At 49.3% G+C, this 24,319-nt stretch overlaps 1 protein-coding gene across 2 annotated transcripts; it reads right to left on the minus strand.

Annotated features, from left to right (window-relative positions):
• Positions 1-8,912: 8,912 nt before the first annotated feature.
• CRABP1 (cellular retinoic acid binding protein 1) lies at positions 8,913-15,516 on the minus strand. 2 transcript variants are annotated; one of them, XM_082835050.1, is made up of 4 exons: positions 15,386-15,516; positions 14,653-14,831; positions 12,517-12,630; positions 8,913-9,077 (listed from the first exon to the last, which is right to left on the minus strand). In XM_082835050.1, the coding sequence occupies exons 1-4, from the start codon at positions 15,453-15,455 to the stop codon at positions 9,027-9,029; spliced, it is 414 nt and encodes a 137-aa protein (XP_082691176.1). In that variant the 5' UTR covers positions 15,456-15,516; the 3' UTR covers positions 8,913-9,026. The 2 variants fall into 2 exon arrangements, with proteins under 2 accessions (XP_082691176.1, XP_082691177.1); XM_082835051.1 differs by lacking the exon at positions 12,517-12,630.
• Positions 15,517-24,319: the final 8,803 nt, after the last annotated feature.

Raw genomic sequence — 24,319 nt, forward strand, 5'->3', positions numbered from 1 at the left:
ATTGATCTTTGCTATTGTTTTCTTCTTTTCTACTTTATTTATTTCCTCTCTGATCTTTATTTCTTTCCTTCTACTAACTTTGAGTTTCGTTTGTTCTTCTTTCTCTAGTTGCTTTAGGTATAAGGTTAGGTTGTTTATTTGAGATTTTTCTTGTTTCTTGAGGCAGGATAGTATTGCTATAAACTTCCCTCTTAGAACTGCTTTTGCTGCATTCCATAGGTTTTGGGTTGTCATGTTTTCATTGTGATTTATTTCTAGTATTTTTTTTTATTTCCTCTTTAATTGCTTCAGTGATCTCTTGGTTATTTAGTAGCATATTGTTTAGCCTCCATGTGTTTGTATTTTTTACAGTTTTGTTTTCCTGTAATTGATTTCTAATCTCATAGTGTTGTGGTCGGGAAAGATGCTTGATACAATTTCAATTTTCTTAAATTTACCAAGGCTTGATTTGTGACCCAAGATGTGATCTATCGTGGAGAATGTTCTGTGAGCACTTGAGAAGAAAGTGTATTTTGCCACTTTCGGGTGGAATGTCCCATAAATATCAATTAAGTCTATTTGGTCTATTGTGTCATTTAAAGCAGGGGTCCCTGACCCCTGGGCCACAGTCCTGTACCAGTACTAGTCCGTGGCCTGTTAGGAACCAGGCCACTCAGCAGGAGGCGAGCAGCAGGTGAGCGAGCGAACTTCATCTGCCGCTCCCCATTTCTCCCCATCACTCACATTACCACCTGAACCTCCCCCCACCCCCCATCCATGGAAAAATTGTCTTCTACGAAACCAGTCCCTGGTGCCAAAAATGTTGGGGACCACTGATTTAAAGCTTGTGTTTCCTTATTTATTTTCTGTTTGGATGATCTGTCCATTGGTGTAAGTGGGGTGTTTAAGTCCCCCACTACAATTGTGTTACTGTCGATTTCTCCTTTTAAGGCTGTTTGCATTTGCCTTATGTATTGAGGTGCTCCTATGTTGGGTGCATAGATATTTACAATTGTTATATTCTTGGATTAATCCTTTGATCATTATGTAGTGTCCTTCCTTGTCTCTTGTAATAGTCTTTATTTTAAAGTCTACCTTGTCTGATATGAGTATTGCTACTCCAGCTTTCTTTTGCAGAATCTCCCACTTTTTAAATGAAAATTTGTTTTAAATTACAAAAGTAATACATGCTCATTCTAAATGAGTTCCAGCAATACAGAAATAATAAGAGTAAAAATGGCCAATCCTCAGAGATAACTGCTATTAACAGTTTGGTGTGTGTCCTTGAGAGTTTTGTGTTTTTCCTGGAAAGAGCTGACCATTTTTTTTCCCCCATTAAACAAGGTCATCACTCATTCTTTAAAAAATGTAATATAGCTTGGACATCTTTCCACATCAGTACACATACGTCTGCCTTATTCTGCTTGACAGCTGCAGCGAATTCCGTGATGTTGCTTATTGTGGTTGATTTAACCACTTCCTTGTTGTGGACATTTTGGATTCTCCCTGGTGATTCATATGCAGCCAGTCAGCCTCTGTTCACATTTGGCAACCTTTGCTTTGCAGAGATGGGGAGCCAGAGGCCCAGGGAGGAGTTGCAAGCAGGCCAGTGTCACAGAGCAAGTTAGTGGCAGAGACAGGCTTACAATTCTGGTCTCCTGACGTGCTCTTAGCATTGAACTATATCATTACAATTCTTTTTTTAATGGCCAAGGGAACTTAATATTTTTCTGAACATACTCCTGATAGGAAGAGAAAAAAACCTCAGCGTTAATTTCATCTTGTGTATTTCTGAGAACTGGATTTCCCCCCAAACTTTCTTGCAGCTTTCAGTTTTCATTATGTTCTTTGTAAGAGTTCATGATTCAATATTTTTTTCCTGCACATTGTTTCTGAAGCCAACCTTTTTAATGCTAGAAGTCCCAAATCCCACTTCCCCTGAGTATGACTATTCTTGGAGACCCTGATCAAATTCCACTTTAGGGACCCAAACCCTTCCCCATCATTCACCATAACTGATGAGCCTTCCTCTCAAGGAAACAAATGGAATTATAAAATTGTGACTGTGATCTATGTTCTTATTAAGTTAATTTCTCCAAGTCCTGTAGCTAACTTTCTGAGAAAGATAAATTACCCAATTGTAACAAGTATGACATATAATGTTTGCAGAACCCTTGTGAGAATTTGCTCTTTGCCCAGAAATTATGCTTAATTTTCCTACTAAAGGAAGGAACATTAAGCCCGCCTCCCATGGGGTAAGAGAAGTTTGATTGTAAGTGACAACTGCCCATCAAGTCATGTCCTCTTTAAAGCAGATGCCCTCAGAGCTTGGTGCTTAGTTGCAGACAAATGTTTCCAAGTCTACTGCCTCTACCACAAAGGGGTTGGTCAGAAACTGCTCAGATTTGTGAGTAAGAAGGAAGAGATGTCATTCTCAGAAAACTGACCACAGTGTTGGCAACATCTGAATGTTGTTTATCATTGTCTTGGGCAAAAGATAAAGGGAACACAGGACTACAGAGTAACTCTTTTGTCTGATACCTGCTTCTTGGGCCAGATAGAACTCTGGCTTCTATCTTAGAATCAGAAGTGGACCCCTCTCCTGGCTCCTAGATCATGGCTTATACATATCATTGCCTCCTATAAGGACTGGACTCCTTGGAGAAATGGCTGATTCCAGGTCTGGAGCAGGAAATGTACAAAATGAGCCTGGAGCATCTTGTCATACCAAATGGCAAGGAATTTATCAAAGATGACTAGGATCCTACCGAAAGACTCAAGAGGGAAATTGAAGAGGCTCCCACTGGTCAAAGACAGGACACTTTAGCATCTATAAGGATAGCAACTGCAATGAATTAAAACACATCAAATATGTTTCGATACACAAATTCATAGTGACTTTCAAAAAGAAAAAAAAACAAAAACAAAAATACAATGGTCATCTTTAAAGGATGCCAGGAGGACCAATTCATTAGTTTGAAAACTAGTAAATACATGGAAAGAATAATTCATTCTGCTTTTCCTATATAAACTATACCTCATGATAACCACATAGTTGATGAGAGAAATTATCTTTTTTTGTTTTTTGTGGGTTTTTTGTGGTACGCGGGCCTCTCACTGTTGTGGCCTCTCCCGTTGTGGAGCACAGGCTCCAGAGGGGCAGGCTCAGTGGACATGGCTCACGGGTCCAGCCGCTCCACGGCATGTGGGATCTTCCCGGACCAGGGCACGAACCCGCGTCCCTTGCATTGGCAGGCAGATTCCCAACCACTGCGCCACCAGGGAAGCCCAGAAATTATCTTTTAATGGAAATATTCCAGCTCATAAGTGAAGAAAGAGTGATAGATTTAGAATAGGCCCATGTTTCAACCTCTAGTGAAACCATGGATCTAGGCAATGATCACCAATGGCTGCTAAGATCACAGAAAGAGAGGCAAACAGACATCACGAGTCCTCTAAGGGAAGTACAGCAGACCCACCACCGCTGCAGTATTCTGGCCAAGAAAATCAAACCTGAATGTGAATGAGCTTTTTGATCTACCAATTTGCAAGGAGACAGAAAACATGTTAAACAACACCCTGGAAATGTAATCATCGAAATTCAGACTATGGGAAACTTTACAAGACAAACAACCTGCTCCTCCAACAAATATACTATAAAAAAATAAAATGAGGTAGTGGGGAACTTATAGATTCAAAGAGACTTAAGAGATGTATCAACCAGTCACAAAGTATGGATATTTCAATCTTGATTTGAACAAATAGGAAAAAAAAAGTTATGAGACAGTCAGAAAAATTTGAACACTCACAGGATATTTGATGATATTAGGAATTATTTTTAAATTTCCTTGAAATTCTCTATAATAAAGAGTTTAAAAAAACCCAAACAAAACAAACCTCAATCCAGAGAAGGAAGTCTCCCTGATCTTGATGAGCACCTAAAGTGATGACCCTGGGTAAATCATTTCCACTGAGTTCCATCTCTTCATGGTTGAGTGTGCTTACAAGTGATGGGGCTCTGATGGGTTGGGATAAGCATAACTGTCCATCCAATTTAAGGGTTTTCAGTCAGAGAAGATTTCGACTCTACTCTGACCTACATTTATCTGACCCTCGTGGAACTTTGTGAAGATTAATTTTTCACCCAGTGACATACTGCATTTCTTTTATCTTAGTGCAGAGTGTTTGCTGGACATTGGGGAGGGCAGATATAGAGGCAAGGGATGTTTCTGACAAAATCCAAGGACTTTCCTGACACAAATGGGCAGTTACAGTAAAGGAGGGGAGAGCCCTGGAGTGTATTCTTAGAGGACAGGTGTCTGTGAAAGTGGTGGGAGGTGTTAGGTTGGTGGCGCGAAGGTTGCATCTGTAGGTTGGCTGCCCTACATTTTCTTGGATAACATCCGCTGTTTACTTGTGGAAACGTTGGCTGTCATGAGGAGGAGAAGGGACTGAAGTAAAAAGGACTTGAGAAAGATGTTATAATATGCATGGGGTCTTAACTTCCATAGAATTTTTAAAAATTTATTTATATTTTGGCTGCGTTAGGTCTTCGTTGCTGCGTGGGCTTTCTCTAGTTGCGGTGAGCAGGGGCCACTATTCGTCACGGTGCGCGGGCTTCTCATTGTGGTGGCTTCTCTGGTTGCAGAGCACGGGCTCTAGGCGCTCGGGCTTCAGTAGTTGTAGCACGCGGGCTCAGTAGTTGTGGCTCGTGGGCTCTAGAGTGCAGCCTCAGGGGTTGTGGCGCACGGGCTTAGTTGCTCTGTGGCATGTGGGATCTTCCTGAACCAAGGCTCAAACCTGTGTCCCCTGCATTGGCAGGTGGATTCTTAACCACTGTGCCACCAGGGAAGCCCCCATAGAATATTTTGACATTATTTATTCCTTTGGGCAAGATGACACATTGTCCAGTTCCACAGCACTGGTGGTCATCATCAAGACAAGGCTTCCTAGAAATCTGAAAGTCAGACAGACCCCTGTCCTTCTTTCCATGTATCAGTTAGCAATGCTTTTACTTGCAAGTATGGAAGCCACTGAATAACGGGCTTGAGCAAACAGGGGCTTTTTTTTTTTTTTAATCACATAGCAGTACATCCAAATTAGGGGCTGTATTATCTCAGTGACTCTGAGCTGGCATCTCTTTTCCTCGTGGTTGTAAAATGGTTACGCCAGCTCCAGGCATCACAATCTCACACCATATTAGAGGCAGTAAGGAGAAGTTACCTTCTCAGTCTCTCCTCTTTTATCAGGAAGAAAAAGTCTTTCTCAGAAGCCCCCTAGAAGACTTCCATTTATGTTTCATTGGCCAGAACTGGGTCACATACTCAACTCAATGCAAGCTGGGAGAATAAGCATTGACTTTCCCAGTCTATACTGTGGGAGGTGGGCAAGGGAGAGAGGGGTTTGGGACAGCTGTTGGGACAGGTAATCAGTAAGTTTGCTTCTTCCAAGTTTTCCTGCTCCTGAGCAGGGTTTCCTACACTATTCACCCTTTTCTTTTAAATGGGTCTTGTAATCTCTGCCCCCCTGCCTCTGAGATATAATATGGTATGTGTATTATACCATCTACCTGAGGGTAGAGACAACTCTTGCTGTCGGTGTTGGATGGTGTTTGAGTTGAGCACTGCTGTTTACTCCCTACGTCTGCCTTTCCTTGTGGACATCCATTCAGGAAGGCTTGGATCTTGTAAAAAAAAATGTTGGGCCTCCATCAGTCAGATAATCAGCACATGTTTACAGAGTAATCTCCATTTGCCAAGCCCCGTGGAGGGCTGGGGTAGAGTCGGCGGGGTGGGGGGTGGGGGGGAGCAGGGATGTTTAAGCAACCATTCCTGGACTCCGGGACCACACAGGCTGGTTGGCAGAAAATGTCAGAAACCAAGGAGATGTGGAATGACAACACAGGACCACAATAGAAGCCCTGCCTGCACAAAGCAGTCTGTAATTGTGAGCCTAATGTGGGGGCAAGAGACAGGGAGAGAAGATGCCCTAAAGGAGGTGGGTGCTGGCCTTCAAAATAAAAAAGATTTGAGAGGCTCAGAGGAGTGGGATCAGGGTCTGGACCCATGTGGCTGGATGGCAAGGATTATGTAGGACTCTATAAAGCTCTTGGTACTTTACAAACCTTAACTCCTTTCATCTCCACACCAACCAGGCCAAGTGGGTTTTATTGTCCTCATTTTACAATAGCAAGGGGCCAAGGCTCAAAGTGGTTGAATAATTTACCCAAGGTTTGCTAGCCAGCATGGAGGATAGCTTAATCACAGTTGCTGCCTACCAGTTCATTTTCCCCTATTCTCCCTTTTCTAACAGTTTTGCCCACTAGCCCAGGAGAGGTCATATGACTCAGGCCTGACCAATCATTGTACCCTATTCCCCTCAGTTGTGATTGGTCCAGGGGTGGTCATGTGACCCGAACCAGTTCTGTAAGGAAATCAAAATGGAGTAAGAGAGGGAGGGAGAGGTATGGAAGGGGCTCTGCCTCAGATTCTAGGCCCTAAGGCCCAGTTCCTGCAGCTTTTGCTTGAGTCCTGAGAGCTTCCCTAGCATTCCTCACAACCAGGGAGGTCAGCACATTCCTTAAAAAAAAAAAAAAAGAAAAAGCTTTATTAAGATATAATTCACATTACACACAATTCATCTATTTAAAATGTATAATTCAGTGGTTTTTAGTGCATTTGTACAGTTGTGCAACTATTACCACATCAATTTTAGAACATTTTCTTCACCCCCCAAAGAAACTCTTTACTCCCTTTTTCCCCCAACACCCCCAGCCTTAGGCAACCACCAATCTACTTTCTGTCTCTATGGATTTATCTGTTCTGGACAGTTCATATAAATGGAATCATACACTATGTGGTCCTTTGTGACTGGCTTCTTACACTTAGCACAATATTTTCAAGGTTCAGCCGTTGTAGCAGCGTACATTCTTCTTTGTTGGGGCTGGTTGGGGTTGGGCTTCTAGCACTTGTAAACTAAAGGTGTGGCCAGGAGTTGGAGCCAGGTCTGACAGACACCAAAGCCCTCATTCTTTCTGTTTTACCTGGTGAGGCCAAGTCCTGGAGGGCTTGAAGTCCAGGCCAGAGTTTGACCTTTCTGTTTCCGACCATGGGGATTCCTGAGCAGGGGAGTGACATGTTTAGAGCAGCATTCTAGTGAGACTATTCTGATGACAGTGATATTTTGTGTAGGTGTTCATCCTACATGTATGTGTATATTATATATCATATGCAATGTGTGTACACACAAATATTTTAAGGTTGAAGTTTATAGCAGAGATTCCCATACTGGGTTCCATGGAACGTGAATGTCCCATGAGCGGTGTTCTAAGAGGGAATGAGAAACACTGTGCCTTTTCCTCTGGAAAATGAAGAAGGAACAGGATTCAAGAGAAACAGGCTACGGACTATGTTCTGAGTCTAAGTGAACCAGTGGTGCTGCATAGCAGCCCAGGTCCTCCCCTTCCTTAGCAGCCCAGGTCCTCCCCTTCCTTAGGGGTCCTACTCCAGCCGCTTTCCTCCAAGAAGTCATCAGACAACTCCTCCTAGATGTAAGCAATAGAGTCTTTGAGAGGAGGCTGAGGTCCCCCATGAGCAAAGTAGGGTTCTGGGCTGCAGAGGTGTGAGAAGTCAGGTCAAGGTGTCCTCATTTACACTCAGGTGGTGGCACCTGGGCCTTAGGTGTCGGCTCCATCAGCTTAGGTGTGAGCTCTTTAAGGGTCCCTGTCTTCTGGCTTCATCCATGCCCAAACACTGTTGATCAGCCAACTCTGGCCTGGCTTTGCCAAGAACCCTTGCGCCTAGGATGGCAAGGAGAAACGCCCAAGAAGCCGGGCAGTCAACGTAAAGGAGGGCAGGGGCCATGGTGGGGCCCATGGGGAGGCAGAGGGTGTAAGTTCCACTTAAAAAGGGGGACGCTGCCAAGCCACCTGTGGCCCCATGAGAGATGCCAGATTTTCCCAGTTTTTCTCCTAAGGAAAGAGAAGTCCAGATTTTCGTGTAAAATCTAATTTTCAAATGTTAAAGTTGGCGACTGTGGATCATTGTCCTGTTGCATGTTGGGATCCATTCTTCTCCTGGCTATATCCTGGGAGGGTGACTCTTGTGGGCAGCACCCTCGCCCTCCCTCCCCCTCCCCACTCTCTTGCCCTCTAGATTCCAGATGGGTTTGGCTAGTGGTTAGAATAGATAGATCAGAGATTGAAAATTGGGAGGTCAGGATATTTAACACCCTTGTTGCAAGCCAGAGACTCTCCCCCCACCCTCTGAACCTCCAACTACCCACATACTGGGGCCATTGTTTTGGCAGTGATCACATTCCTCTGTGTACTGCCACAGCTCCTACACGGTGGTGGTCTCTTTCCCAGGCTATAGCTCTTGTGGTCTGGTGACCCCTCTATCCCTCTGTCTAGGGGAGTACCGGTTCCCTGCTGCTTGTCTCTGAGTGTCTCACCATCCTTTGTTGGTTCTCTTCATCCCGTCCATGTAAATGCCTGTGCAAATAGTCCCTTCATTCTGAGCTCTCCTCAGTTAACGCTTCTGAATATGCCCTCCCTTTCCTGCTGGGAACCACCAATATATCAGCTAATTCAATTAAAAAACAACACTGTGAGATCCAGACACACCTGGATCTGCAGTGTGAATCCTGTCAGAGGAAGCCCAGCTCACAACCCCTGCCGTATGCTCCAAGCACTGCACCTGGGCAGCAGGCAGAAGCAGAAATCACTACACAGACCAATGCAGTGCTGGGGTCAACAGGTACACCATGACCTTGTGTGGAAACCGAAGAGTCAGTCCAAAGAAGGAGAAAGCCTTGAGGTGTGTACAACCAGTTTAATGGCTGATGAAACCATAGAGATGCCAAACTATGGAGCACCAGGGACACAGAGGCACGAAGCCTTGGGGGGAAACACTACAGCATTATCGTGGGGAAAACAGGATCACCTAATGTTGATACTGGGGAAGAGGAGGTCCACTGGCAGCTCAGAACTATGACATTCCTCGGGGGAACATGAATCCACCCCCAAAGCAGGAGCAAGCCAGCCGCCTTCACTCCCGAACATAAATCCTCGTGCAGACCACATCGTCGGCGCCGAACGTCTGCAGAGAAGGAAAACCAATCAGTGCAGATGTCTGTGCAAAAATGTTTAAAGCAGATCGCTAATAAGGCCACTTACTGCCCTGTTAAAAACTCTGTAACAGACATTCAATTTCCTGTGCGGTGCACTCATGTTCAGCCCTAAGGGTTTTTTTTTCTTTCTTTCTTTTTTCTTTCTTTTTTTCCTCCCTTACACTCTGTATTGGCAGAGAGGCAACAGGGGTATAGAATTATGTTGTATGCAATTTTCCACTACTTCTGGAACCTGGGAATGCTCACATAAAAATGCAAGTTTCCTGGCTTTGGTTTTTTAAATTAAACTGAAGTGGGTGGCGGGGAGTATGCCATATTGGACATTTCTGAAGTGGTTCTGTCTCTTGTCAAGTGACTTCAAGAGAGCAAGGGGCTTGGGCAGCTGGAGCCCTGGGGTTCAGCACTGACCAGCCAGGTGGGATAGCTTCAGGGAGGGTGTAGAAGTACCTTCCAGGAAGCAACTGTCAAGCCTGGGAGACGCCTGAGATGTTGTATAAGTAATACTCAGGTTACCTGCAAGCTAGAAACATGGTCTCAACTGCAAAAGCACAGTGTCAGTGGCATCCAGACCCAGCTCTGCAACTCACAGCTGGGTGAGCTGGGGCACTGCTCTGGTCTCTTGGACAGTTTGGGGATGGAGGGGGGAGGGAGTTGAGGGGAGGGGTGCAATTGAACAAGATCCCACAGCTCTTTCCAGCTACTATTCTGTGACTGTTTGTTTGCTGTGGGGAGGACACAAATCATTCCACGAATGGAGGAGCACGGCTTTCTCCTGGCCTCTGAAGTGATATCACTGTAAGTAAGCTGTCTCAACTCTTTCAAAAACTAGCAATTATTCATAGGCCTGCTCTCCTAGGTCTCTCACAGGCAATTGGAACAGAGAAAGCAATATGTATGTTAAAAAACCCACAAAATTAAAAAAAAAACAAACAAACAGAATTTCCCCACTCTGTAGACTGACGGAGATATGTTTGTTTGCAGACGTACATTTTTCTGTGGGAGGGTCCCTATCTTTCAGATTGTCAAAGGGGCCTGAGGTTAAGAGCCCTGAACTCAGAGCTTGAATATACTTGGATCTTCCCCGGGTCCCTCAGTTGACCATGAGATGCTCTCAGGGAACATGAGTCGGGACGTTATTCAAACATGTGTGTTTCAGGGAAATACTAGTCATCAGTGATTATGAAGGAAGCAAATGCCCATCACCACCCTCTTTTCTAAGTAGGGAACTTCTGATCACACCGGCACAGCTGTACCTGCTCTGGACACCTTCCCTGTCCTCTTCCCTTTCCTTATTAGTGAGGAATGCAGATGATGCTGGGTGCTGGGGCAGGGTGAAGCGGGGGTTCCCATGGAAATTCACCTCTCAGATGTCCAGACCGCTCAGAACCTTGTCAGTTTTCTGAAACTCTTCCAGCTCTATGGCCATGGAGTGTCACGTGGAAGGCCAGCGTTTGGGGATTGGACTCTATACCTGTGCTGGAATGACCGACACCTCCCCCAGGCCAACAAATGGCTTCACGAAATGAGAAGAAATTGCTACATTTCCAATCATATTTGAAATGTCCTTCTCAGCCTGCAGACTATGCTCAGAGGTTCCTGAAAGAAACTCTCGTATAATGTGCCCGAGTCGTTTAAGGGACTACACTCACTTTTCAAAGGAAGGCAATTTACAGCTGGGGGTGCTGGGAGAGCTTATTTAAGTGAACTAGAATAAATTTCCTCTTGTTATACAGAGACAGCATCTCCCTACATTTGGATTTATTAATGATAATAACCCTTGGAACAAAATCCCACATTTTAGAACCCAAATGCCAAGAATGAATCCGCCCTTTGAGGCTCATATGTACGTCTGCGGAGCCAGGGAAGGATGCACGGGTGGAGCTGTAGCGGGAGATTTGGAAGTGGTAGAGCTCTCCTAGCAGAATTGGGCCCAGGCGCTGGCTGCTCAGATACTACTGAGATTAATAAAATCACACTTTCTCACGGACCACACGGAGCCTACTTAACCCTTAGCTACACTCAAGAGCTCTAAAATCATCTCCCTATTTTCTATCCCTGGACCAATGAACCATATGTGCCTTTTCCTCCTAAATGTCCATGTCTCAGCCTCAAATTGCTCCCCCAACCCCATCAACTATTCCTGTCCTTGAAACAACATTAACCAGATTGCAAATGAAGCCAGTCCTTTCTCATGAAAGAAAGTATGTGAAATCATCTCAGGGAAGGACAAGGGGAGAGAGCGAGTGAGATCAAGCAGCCTCCGGTAAAGTAATAGAGACAGTTCAATTTAGGGTCTTCTTGCAGAATAAACACGTCATTTCAGGGCTGAGAGAGACCTCAGGGATCAAACTTTAGCCCAACCCCTCATTTTACAGCTCAGGGAGGGAAGGGCCATGCCCAGGTCACACAGCCAGTCCTGTCCTAGCATTCCTTGCCACCTCCTTTTCCGACATTTCAGGGTGACACTTGCTAGGGTGGGGCAGGCAGGCAGTCTTTGAGTGGAGATGTTAACAACAGGTCTGATGGAGAACAAAGGATATCATTTCCTGGTTACCTACAACAGCGTTCCCCTTTTCTAGTGGGGGCGTTGGGGGGACGGGGAAGGGTATTACAAGGAAAGCTTGGTCTGTTCTGAAACACAAAGGGAGAGTGGCAGGGAGGTATCCTTTCCTCTGTCCTCTTTGCCCCTGTACCTAAATAAAGGGGGAGGAGGTGTGTGATTAAACTACAGGAGTTTCTAACTTGGCCTCACCAGGTATATTTTGTGTGGCCAGGGATGTTTAAAATGTTTCGATCTGATTACGTTTAAGGTAGAGTCCACCCTCCTCAGTTCTAAAGGCCCCACCCTCCACATCGTGTTAACACTGTGACTGCCCCAAATTAGCATCACTATACTTGTCTGGCTGCCGAAGGCCATTGGAGTTTATAAGTCCGGGGGTAAAAATGTTCTTTAAGGCTCTCAGTGCAGGCATACTAAAATTTCTGAAATCTTTCCCAGGCAGCAAAATGGGGAATGAGGAGGGGGTGGGGCGGTGGGGGGAATCCCTTCTGCAGAGTGAACGCTGGGACCTCCCAGAGCCCAAGCATTCGGAGCCCGGCTGGAGGGGAGGCCGGCTTAAGCAAGTCAGCGAGTCACCACAGGGATGCATGGGTTTGTATAGAGGCCGGCAAGGCAGCCTGTCTCTAGGCCCTGCTCTGCCCTCTGAGCCACTCCTCTCTCCTGCCAACCATCTAACAATGATTTCCTCTGACCTAAACTGTCATCTCAAGCGTTCTGCTCACATTTTAACCCAGGGCAAAGAGTGTCTCTCCCTGAATGGATGAGTGAAGATGATGATCTTGGGGCCCCGCCACAGGCAACATCTGGAGAACTGAGGGCTTGTTTCAGGGTCAAGGGGCCTCGCTCACCAGGATGAGCTCGTCGTTGGCCAGCTCGCGGGTCCAGTAGGTTTTGGGGCCGTCCCCCTCGAGGAGAGTTTGTGTGCAGTGGATCTTGTTCTCATTCTCCCAAGTGGCTAAACTCTGCCGGCAGGAAAACCATTAGTGACGTTAATTACACTCTTGGCAGTGGGAGCAGAGACAACAATGAGCATGGGAGAATAATTGCTGTGCAGAGAAGCAACACATGGTCCCTGTCAGCAGGGCTCAGAACCTTCTGTGCTGTGCTGTATCGAGCCTAAATTCAGAGGGCTGACCGCGGATTTGATGGGGTATAAATATACCTTGTATTACACAAGTACACACACACACACTCACCGAAGCAGCAAAGCCTCAGGCACATTTTACACCTCCAGGAGTAAAACTGAGGGCACGCAATGATTCATTTATGTCAAAATGGACGATCCCTTCAAGCAATTTGGCTATTCAAGGCAAGAAGCTCCTCATATCAGAAGTACAAAATTTTAGAATGGTAAAGACACCATACTTGTAACCACATCTGATCAGGAGCTCTGTTCCTTGCATGGATTTGGGGATAATGCCTTCCTTTCTGTTTGCACTCATCAGACGCAGCACACAGCCTGCTCTGATAAACCTGAGTGTCTCTGACTCTGAGGATAAAAACACAGCCACTTCCCAGGTTACATGTCTCTAGAAAAAAAAATTTTTAAGTCTGAAGGGTCTTCATTCTGTTGTAGGTGGGAGGCAAAAGGAGGGATTCCCTGCAGTTTTCCCCAGCGTCTGCACAAAGCAAAATGCTGAACAGCTGGGTTCCGAGGCTGTACTGAATGTGCACATACTTGCTTTTTAACTAACACATGGGACACATTCACTAGGCAGGGCACGGATAAAGCCCCACTCTCCAGGCTGTCGTGTGAACCTTTGATTTTTCTTTTTTAACCGGAATTACTGTCTCTGGCAGTAGTCACCATTGGATGTCCCCAAACTGAGTCCTGCCTATCGCCAGGGCTTCTACCTTAAGACTCCCAGACCTTCCCTCTAAGCTGTCCTGCTCTTTTGTTTTTATAAACGGTGCAGTGGCTGGGGCTCCAATCCTGCCAGCTCTGAGCCCGGACATCATTTTCAGGCTGTGCTAATCTGGGGGCCCAATATTGCTTTGTGGGACAGCGTGCTCCTGGGGGTCTGTGACTCTGTGTCCTCCCAAACCCCATGCCCAGAGAGTCCCACTCTAGATCAGACAGGCACCACTCAGGAAAGGTGAAAAACAATTTCTCACTCTCTGGAATGTTATTCGTTCTTTCTTTAAACCTTGGGGAGAGGAGGGAGACATTTTGTCACTTTTAAACTAAGTGGTAGCAGCAGCGAATTGTTTTTCCATCTGTCCTCAAAATCCATGCGGAGCCAACCCTCCATTCTACTCCAGAGACCAACCAAATGCAATTTTTGCCCATCTAAAAAAGGAATTTACAACCCCTTGCTTCAGTCCACCCGTTCATCCACCCTGGGACCTATATACAAAGAAATACAGAATTCTTGCCCTTGAGGACTAAGAGAGAGCACTTAGTCCATTTTCCAGGCAGAATCTGCCTTGCTTTTGGAAAGATTCCGTCGTTTCCTTTAAGAAACCAAACTGAGGGCGGGCGGGAGAGGTCCCGGGGCCATCGAGACTGCTGAAACTGGATCCAGAGCATTCTCAGGGCGCCCAGGGACCCCGGCGGGCGGGACTCGAGAGCTGCCGCTCCACCTGCGGCAGGAAACGTGGCAGCCTCGCGGCCACGGAACCTGGTGGCCCTGAAACCTCCTCCTCCTCCCCGCCTCCTGCGCTGGCGCTGAGGATCGCAGCAAAACGCTGCTGCGGAAGCCCCTGCAAGGAACGCGGTGCAACCCAGAGCCCGCGCTTTAGGCGCGGCTGTTAGCACCTCGGGAGGCGACTTAGGGATGAGGTTGGGGAGGGGTTGGGGTAGGCCTTTCTCTTGAGCCCAGGGCAACGCGGTGCACAGATCCTCTCTTCAAACAGCCGGTGCACACGCCCCGCAAGGAAAGGGCGCCACTGGCTGCAAAAGGAGCCGCGGGTTCGTCTGGCTGCAGCGGTTCACGGGTAGGGAGCGGGGACGTGGGAACGCTGCCCAGACTCTGGGGCCTCACCCTGCACTTGCGTCCGTCCACTGTCTCCTCCTCAAAGCCTTCTCCGACCTTGAAGTTGATCTCAGTCGTGCGCACCGTGGTGGATGTCTTGATGTAGAACTGATCCCCGTCCTGGCGGATCTCCACGTGCGGCTTGGACGCAGCCGCCACGGCCACTTTCCTCAGCATGGCGTTCACACCTGCGCCGGGAAGAATGGGTGCGACTCACGGGGACTCGCCACCCACCAGTCGTCCCAGGACTGGCCCGGCACTTCTCAAACCCTTTGACTATATATAGATGGGGGCCTTAAAACTGATTCATTCCTCCCCCAGCCCTCGCCCTGATTTTTTTTTTTCCGAGGTGAGCAACTGAGGCTCAGAGAGGGTAAGCGGCCTTCCCTGAGCAGCACAGTGTATTTCGTGGTAGGGCCTGGTCTCAAACTGAGTCGCCAGTTTTAAAGTCCCTGACCCACCTAGGACTTCAGTAATAACCTCTCCTCGCGATTAGCTAGCACGAGATAAAGGCCGAACCGTCGGGGAAAGCGCCAAGCATCCAGCAAACGCTCTCTGGATGCGCGGAGCCCGGGCTCTACTCGCCACTTCTAGATGGGGTGTGCCTTGGAATTCGCCCCCAATCTATCGCACCGGGGACTCCCTCTTGCCTGGTGTTGGTCCCTAAAGCCCACCCTCTGCGGGTCGGGGGGCACCGCCGGCTGCTACTCCCCGTCGGGGCACGCCATCCGCGCCAGCTTACCCAGAGCCTTGAGCAGCTCGTCGAAATTCTCGCTGCTGCGCATCTTCCAGGTGCCGGCGAAATTGGGCATCTTGGCAGTGGCGGCGGCGGCGGGAAGGTGGCGGCAGGCACGGACAGCTGCGGCGCAGCGGGCACACTCCAAGCTGCAAGGCGGAGACTGCGGCTCTGCGCCCAGCCCCACGCGCCTTGAGTCTCCGGGAGAGCGCCCCCAACCCCCGCGCTGCTCCAAGCACCGCCCCGCCAGCACCGCCCCCGCCCCCCGCGGCCCCTACCCAGCGTGAGCCCTGCTCCCAGCCCTACCGTGCCCCCACTCTGCCCCTTGGCGTTCCAGTCTCCAGTGGTGCAGGCTTGGCACCAGCTCTCCTACAACTCTGGGTGTGGGGGGGCGCCTCTGCCACCCCCAGGCTACTCACATCCTTCTTTAAAGTGGGTGGTGGGAGAGGGTTAGCTGAAACAAGATTGGCCAAGAGGGGCAAATTGTTGAAGCTAGGCGGTGGGGACTTGGGAAACTCATTATACCATTCCTTCTACTTTTGCATTTGTTTGAGAATATACATAATATAAAGTTTAAATAAGTGGGTAGTGGGTCCACCAGGGGCTGAGAGCCTTTCCCCACTCCCAGTCGCCTCCACTCCCAGTCCGGGATCCTATTCCGCACCCCTCTTACCCCCCCAACCCCCCAACCTCCATAACACCACCACCACCACCACCACCACCACCACAAACAGGACCATGGGAGCAAGTGGCGAAAAAACCTCAAACCACTCCAGCACCGTCTGGGCGCTGCTGCGCAGAAGCCAGGATCGCGCGAGATTGTGGGTCCTCCACGTTGGTAGGGCGGGAGGGAGCCCAGGCTGCTGTACCCCTACGGGTAGCTCAGACATACTGCGGTTCGAGAGGGGTGGACTGAATAAGCTCCAGAACCCTGGGTAGGAGCGGCCTGTTTTGCAGAAAAGTGAGGCTTTGTGCCCACAGGCAGGCTGGGAGGGCCAAGTGGAGGAAATCTTCTCTCTTCTCCCTTTGATCCCAAATACACACCATAGCTAAAGCCCCCTCAGTGTCTCCTCTACGGAAGTACAGGAGTACGAAAATTCACCGCAGCTCTTAGAGCTGTCCACAGCAGACCCTAAAATTCCCTTCCAGTCTCTTTCCACTATTCGGCCATCAGTATGCCTTGGCAAACTACATAACTCAAGATTCTAGAACCTGCCATGCATCTTCCCACCTCCAAGCCTTTGCCCCTGCTGTGCCCTCTCCCTGGAATGCCTTTTTACTCCTCGGATTAATAAAATCTTGCCCACTCATGAAAATCCATCTTTATGCTGTCTCTTTTGAAAATTCGTTTCCTAATCAAATATGATTATTTTTCTCTGAACCCACAGAATCCGTGTTTGGTCCTGCTCTTTTTTCAGTTTTAATCCTGCTATAAACTGAACTCCTGGAGGGCAGGGACTGAGCGTTTATCAACTTGTCCTCTCTTCCACAGGCTTAGCCAGGTGGGGCTCAATCAATAAGCACTGATTTGAGAAGGGTGTATGTGTCCTGCAGCCCAGAGGTAGTGTAAGTGTGAAGATTTCCGGAGGGACTGTAGGAATCTGTGCTGAGTGCCTGCTGAACAGGTCTCTGGACCTTTGGAGGTGTCTGGGGCTGGGCTCCTGCCCTGAGGCCCTGAGGAGCTGTCCTAGAAAGCAGCTGAGGACAGTAGAAGGGAGAGGAGCCATCACCAGCTGGAAAGGGGTGTGGGCAGAGCCAGCTTTATGGACGTGAGACCTATGTAGTCACACGGGGCCATGCACTTGGAAGGGCCCAGTGGTTGGTTCAATGATCTGCTACTGCCATCTTGAAATTCTTAATCATTTTGGGGCAAGGGGTCCTGTATTTTCATTTTGCACCGGATCCACAGATTATGTACCTGGTCCTGATTGTGGGAGGCAGAGGATAGGGCTGCCACAGAATCCAACCCACTTTAGAGAGGGTCTGGTATCTGTACAGTGAGGAGGCAAAACAGGGGTGCCATCCATCTAACACAAGCCTCTGCCTCCACCCAATTCTCCCCCGCAACATAGCCTCCACCATCTTCAGACCAGGCTGGGGAGGAGCTGGAGCTGGACAGTGGAGGGCAGCAACGCTGGGAGTCAAGACCACAGGGGAAGCTGTAAGGGTGACTGGCAGGTGTGCAAAGAGGGAAAGAAGAAAAGAGGCAGGAGGGGAAGTCATGGTAAAGGAATAGAGAGGATGGGGCCAGAGGGGTCAGATGAAGGGGCCCACCCCCAGGTTGGGGCTGGTATGATGGAGGACATTGGTGCATTGTCCAGGCACAGAGCAAGGGTGGGAGAAGGATCCAGGAAGGGGAGGGCACGGCCAGATCAGAGTGTGAGATTGTCCTGGGGTCCTGTGAACCCACTGTCCTTGTTAATGAAGTTCAGAGCTGGCCAGGGCAGACAGGAGGGGCTAAGACTTCTCAGATGCCCCAAACGTTATGAATGGTCACATGGAGTGGGGGAGGGCAGCTCCTATCACTGGCCTGGCTACTAGGGGAACCCGAGAGCCAAAGGGCAGCACAAACCCTACCACTGTGTTATTTCTGGGGACCCAGCCTGAGGATCCAGAGCAGGGCTCCTGCCGGGGGGAAGATCTAACTCTTGGCCTGGGACTCAGGACAGATCGGCAGAATCACCCCAAATCCTCCGCGCCTCGCTGCCCTCTCTCATTCCTTCTCTCGTTTCCCCCTTCCATTCATTAATCTTGCCAGCCCCCTTTCTGAGCTGGGAACTGGGTTGGGCCCTGGAAATAGTGACCAATCAAAATCCAGGTCCTATCTTGAGGGTCCAACATTTAACTGGAGGAAAAAACCTAGAAAATCTGCAGTCTCCATGTGGGCTAATAGTGCCTATGAGGCAGGCTTTTAGCCCAGCCTGTTTTGAGCCTTAAGAGTCTATCAAGGGAATTCCCTGGCCGTCCAGTGGTTAGGATTCCACGCTTCCACTGCAGGGGTCCTGGGTTTGATCCCTGGTGGGGAAACTAAGATCTCACAAGCTGCACACACAGATAAAAAAAAAAGGAAGAAGAAGATTCTATCCAGAGAGGCTAAGGGAGTGAGGGGGTATGATCAGAAAGAACATGTGCAAAGCCAGGAGCTGTAGAACAGGGCTGCGTGTTTGAGGACCATCACAACATTTGTCCTTTGGCGTGGCTGGAGCGTCTTGTCTGAGGGGCGTGAGGCCGGAGGTGACATAGGTGAGCAGAAGTCACTCCACTAAATGCACACGGCCACGAAGCAGTGCTCCTGGGGGGCACATAGAAGGGTTTTAGCGGAGGTGAGCCGTGGTCCTATGGCATTCTGGGGAAAGTAAATTTGCCACTGCTTCATTGTGGAGGATCGATCAGATGGAGCAAACATTGCCGGACGCCCAGGGAGGATGCTGTGCCCTGCATGGGCGAGCAAAAGTGCTATTGGCAGTGGAGCCTGGAAGGGGACGGGTTAGAGAATGGTGGTTCCTGATCGCCAGTCTGTGACGTGAGCCAGGCATCCCAGCAACCTGGAGGTGCTTTCTCGGAATCAGATTCCCAGGCCTGGCCCTGGAGCTTTGGATTCAGTAAGTCAGGGAAGGGCCCAGGGAGCTCTGTTTGACAAGTCTTCAGGGTGATTCTCCTTGTACAGCCAGGTTGGCCTCACCATATTGTATGACCAGCTACGCCTGGCAGGGAAGGGGAAGGGAAATAGATGGAAGGGACCAGGGTGACTCCCTGGTGTCCGGATTGTACACTTGGTGGTCTGACTTGCTGCTAGGGGAGCACACGGGCAGGAGATCCGTCCTGTTTGGGATGTGTTGGGTGTGAGTTGTCTGGGGCATCCAGGACGCAGCGGGCAGCGGGCAGTGTGGTCCTAGAGTTCTGGAGAGAGATCTGAGATGAAGACAGTGGTGTGGGTGTTGCATGCGGGGGGCAGTTGAAGCCATGAGTGTGGGTGAGATGTCCCGGGACAGGGCACAGATAGGGAAGGAGGTGGAGCTTGGAAACTCTCAGCGTGTAGGGGGCAGGTGAGCAGGGGAGAGCCAAAGGAAGCAGGAGGAAAAGCAGAGGGGGATGTCTTACCAGCTAGGAGCACAGCGTTGTACAAAAGGAGGGATGGGCCAACAGTACCAGCTGCTCCAGAGAGGTTCATGGAGGCAGGGGAGGGAACAGGTGACTCAGGTGACTGCAACCAGAGCAGTGTCAGAAGGTGGTGGAGTCTGAAAGCAGGCTGCAACGGGTTGAGTTTGGAATGGAAAGAGTGAAATGGAAGCAGAGAACGTAGACTCTTCTTTAGAAAAGCAAGGCTATATGGGGGAGAGGAGAGAGAGAGAGATTAGCAGTTATGAGAGGAGGTGGCATCAAAAGGACTATTGGGGGGTGTTTGCATTTTGGGTGGAGGAGATTTGATATTTATAGGCTGAAGGCAGAAACTAAAGGAAAGGTAGAAGATGCAGGAGAAAGAGAAGATGGATACAGGTGGTAAAGGGGAGAGAAGATGAGACCCAGAGTGCAGGTGCAGGTGTGTACCTTCAGGGGGAGGCAAGAGGAAAGGGGGCTAGAAGTGAAGGGAGCTCCTCAGTTCTCTCCTTTCCCCATTAAGTAGGAGATGGTCTTCTGTAGAGAGTGAGAGGAAGGTTGCAAGGTTGGGCTCTTGGCCTTGGAATAGCCCCTTCTGGAAATGGGAGAGGTGAGTCAGGCTGCACAGAAGGGATGCTGGGCACGAAGCAGGTTCCAGTGAGGTCTGACAGGACTGGGGCGGGGAGAAAATGGAGGGGCTCGAGTTCCGGATGTCCCGTGAAGTTGAAGAACGTGTATCCTGGGGGCTGGCAGGAAGGTGGGCGTGGTTAGAGAGCGAGATGCTGGAGTTTAGGATGATGAAACCATCTTTAAGATGCTGATGTATGTTATGAATCTTACAGAAGGGCATTTGGTATGCAGCATTTCCGGAATCTCATACCTGTGAAATGTCCTGCAAGACTGGTGAGGCACCAAACCCACTTTGATCGATTCCACTGAAAGACAATGGGGGCCGCAGAAGATTTTTAAGGAGAAAAGTGACTTCGTCAGATTGCATTGTAAACAGATCCCTCTGGTGACCTGTATGGAGGATGAATTGAAGGAGGTTGAGCGCTAATGCATGGAAACCAATGAGGAGTTTACTGCCACAGTCCAGGCAGGAGATAAAGAGGGCTCAAGCCTGAGAAAGGAGCAGATTGAGAAATATTTAGAAAGTAAAATCAGTAGGGCAAGGGGACTGAAGGAGGAAACTATATATGTGTGTGTTAGGGGGTCCTAGCTTAGAGGTGGCATGGAAGGTGAGAGACGCAACCCAGATAGATAATTTCATGAGAAGAATGTTGAGGTCCACCTTGGATGATATAATAACTTTGAGGTTCATGGGGACATACAGATGGAACTATTAGGAGGTGAAATTCCATAAAGCAACAGGAGGGAGCATTCGGGAAGGCCTCTGCGATGAGGAATTCAGTCTGCCATAGTGTGGGGCTCTGAGGGTAGAGAAACAGCCTGGTCTGGGATGAAGGTCTGGGTTAATACACATCACAACATTTGAATTTCAGGCTTCAGAGTGGGTCTCAGCTGGGGCAGTGGGAGGCCGGGTGACAGGGGCCTAGAGTTCCAAATGGAATTCTGGTGACAAATGGTCTGGGAGCGGGGCAGTGCCCTGCCTGGGCAGCCAAGAAAGGGTGTCAAACTCTGGCCCCTTAGTCCAAGGAGATTCAACTGGCACTGGCAGGTGGGCAAAGGTGACTTCTTCGCTGAACACAGCTATACACTGTCAGTCAATTCTGCACCTACGGGACTCTAGCACATTCCCAGGGTGCCCTGTGTATTTGTTGCATGCTCACACACACACGTGCTTACAGTCAGGATCCTCTTTTTGTGTTGATCTTTGAATCTCTAGCGCAAAAAGACTCTTTTGGAACCTAAGATGCATGGGTAGATTCATCCACTCAGCATTTTTGGAGGGGATGCTGTGGGCCAGACATGGGATTAAGAGGTGAAGGGACATCGTTCTAGAGCTCACAGCCTGGTGGGGAAGACAGTTGCACCAAATAAAGTTTGAGATAATGTGGTAAGTGCTATGAAGGGGGAAGGGGAGGCACTTTGGGAGCCCAGGGGAGGGCGACTCACTTCCAGGGCATCTGAACTTCCCAGAGAAGGTGACATTAAGCTTAAGCAGGGCTCTGAAGGGTGAATAGGATTTCACCAGGCAGACAAAGGGGAAAGGACAGAGGAAACAGCAGAGGCAAAGGGCTGGAGCCAAGCAGGGCTCTGAGGCCCCTTACAGCCCCAATAGGGAACCGGTCTCTCTCTCTCAGAATCAGATGGCCTCACTTTAGGATCCAGGGATCCCGGAATCCAGGCCAAATGTGGGTGTCATCAGCTGCCTGCAGTTGCCTATGGGATGTGGCCAATTCCTGGCATTTCCTCCCTGACGTAGATTTCTCAGGGGCCTGGGGCGTCTCTCCAAGACCCCTTTGTTCTCTGGCTGGCAGCTCTTGCCTTCGCAGACCCCACGTTGCCAGCTCCTCCCAGGCCACTGACCTGCATCCCTGTCGGGGTATTTCTGCTGAGCTTTGCTACTTTTGCCTGGAGGCACGCCAGGGCCTCAGCCTCCCAGGGGCCCTGCTGGCCTGGCCCCATGCCCTTAGGCGGGCGGAATTCATGCTGGAAGAATGGAGGTCAGAGTTCAGTCCCGAAAGCTGGGGGCTACGAGAGTCCCAGTGGGGGTCTTCAGGACAGCTCTCTGTAGTGGGGGCTGGGGACACTGAGCCGGGACAATCTGGAAGTCAGCAGAACAGGACAAAGAAGAACTGGATTCCCGGGGAAGGCTGGGGATGGAGCTGCACTTGCCCTGCTGGGTGGGTTTCTTCTAGGTTAATGGAGTGGAAGGAGCACTGGACTGGGAGTCAAGGAGCAGAGGCAGCACCAGGGCTGAAGGGGTCCTGGGGATCATGGAGACCCACAGTAGAATTAAGGCAAGTAGCTAACATTTATTGAGCTTTTACTATGTGCCAGGCACTGTAGTAAGTGTCTCATGAGTATTCATTCTTTTTTTTTTGCTGTACGTGGGCCCCTCACTGTTGTGGCCTCTCCCGTTGCGGAGCACAGGCTCTGGACGCGCAGACTCAGCGGCCATGGCTCACGGGCCCAGCCCCTCCACGGCATGTGGGATCTTCCCAGACCGGGGCATGAACCCGCGTCCCCTGCATCGGCAGGCGGACTCTCAATCACTGCGCCACCAGGGAAGCCCCATTCATTTCTTACCACTGTCCTGTGAGTGGTACTCATTTATAGATGAGGGAACTGAAGCACAGGAGAGGAAGTACCAGTTCAATGTCACTCAGCTAGCTAAGAGAGATTTGAGAGGTGAACCCAGGTGGGCTGGCTCTTACCACCCCACTCCACTGGTTTATTGTACAGATGGGGACCTAGAAGCCCAGAGACGGGTGCCTGGCCCCAGGTCAAACAGTGGAGCAGGGTGGAGCCCTCATCCTTGCCCGCCAGCCCCAGCGATCTTGGGCTTGTGGAGGTCTCTGGGGCCTGGGATGTCTGATCACATGAATGCTAATGAGGACAACTCTGCCCAAAACCAGAACCAGGAGAAAGAGGTGTGGCAGGTCCATGTCTCTGTGGACCAGGACTTCAGTCCTGGATTGCCACTGAGTGGCCGTACAACATGGAGCAACACAGCAGCTGCTGTGAACCTGTGTGTCCTCCTCTGTAAAGTAAAAATGAGAATACCAACCATGCCTGCCCTAAAACATAAAATGAATTAATACATGTGAAAACAAAGGATCGAACCGTTGTCAGCCATTAGAATCTATACTCAACTCACTCCTAGCCTGTTCACCAACAGGCTATTGGGAGCTCTGGCTTCCCAACTGGGAGCTCTGGTTTCTCCTTTAAGTGATCGTTTCACTCATTCATCAAATATTTATTAAGCACCTATGATGTACCAGGCTCTGAAATTCTCAGAATAACTCTGTGGCTTTTGTTATACCCATTTTATAGATTTAAAAACTGAGGTGAGAGGTTGGGTGACTTGTGCAAGGTCACAGAAGTCAGGCAGAGCCAGGAATTGAATCCGTGATTGTCCGAGCCTCCTAGGAGCTGATGAGTGAGGCTGGTTCCCAACTCCCATGGTGCCACAGAATAGCGGGGAAGGGGGAAGACAGAGCAGAAAGCAAACCTAATAACTTCCCTGTAGCAGGCACAGTGACAGAAGGGGGTTTTAAGAGGTTTAGGAGGAGGCAGAAAGGATGGTGCCAAGGGCAGTCCCGGAAGGCTTCAGAGAAACGACGACCCTTGAGCTGAAGCTTAAAACTTCATTTGCCAGGTGAACCTTTCAGACAGAGGGAACAGCAAGAGCACAAATCTGGTAGCTTGAAAGGCAGGGAAACGAAGGAAAGGAAGGGAGAGGAAGGTAAGCGGAGGAGGGGATCTCTCAGGTGCGGCGGGGGAGTGGGTGGAGCTGAGAGCTGGGAGACAGACTGTGAGGGGAGCAGTGAGGTGCTGGGGGGAGGCTGCCACAACTGCCGGAGGATGCTGCAGCCTGTCCTGGGGCATTGCTGCTACGGGACAGGGAAGGTGAGCAGCCCAGGTACAGGGGTTGCATGCAGATGTATAGCATGAGGTCCCCACAGTGTTAGTCTAAAATGGAAGACATTGCCAACATTAAAAATCAGAAGATTTCACACGTAACTCCAGATTTCTGGCTCCTCTTGAAAACTCAAATGATTGAGTAACTTGGGGCTGACTTCCTGTATAATAAGCTGTTATGGGTTACATTGTGTCCCCCCAAAATCATATGTTGAAGTCCAAAATGAGGTCATTAGGGTGGACCCTGATCCGATATGACTGGTGTTCTTATAAAAGGGGAAAATGTGGACAGAG

Source organism: Leucopleurus acutus (genome assembly GCF_964270905.1).
Source record: "Leucopleurus acutus genome assembly, chromosome: 1".
NCBI classification, from domain to species: Eukaryota; Metazoa; Chordata; class Mammalia; order Artiodactyla; family Delphinidae; genus Leucopleurus; species Leucopleurus acutus.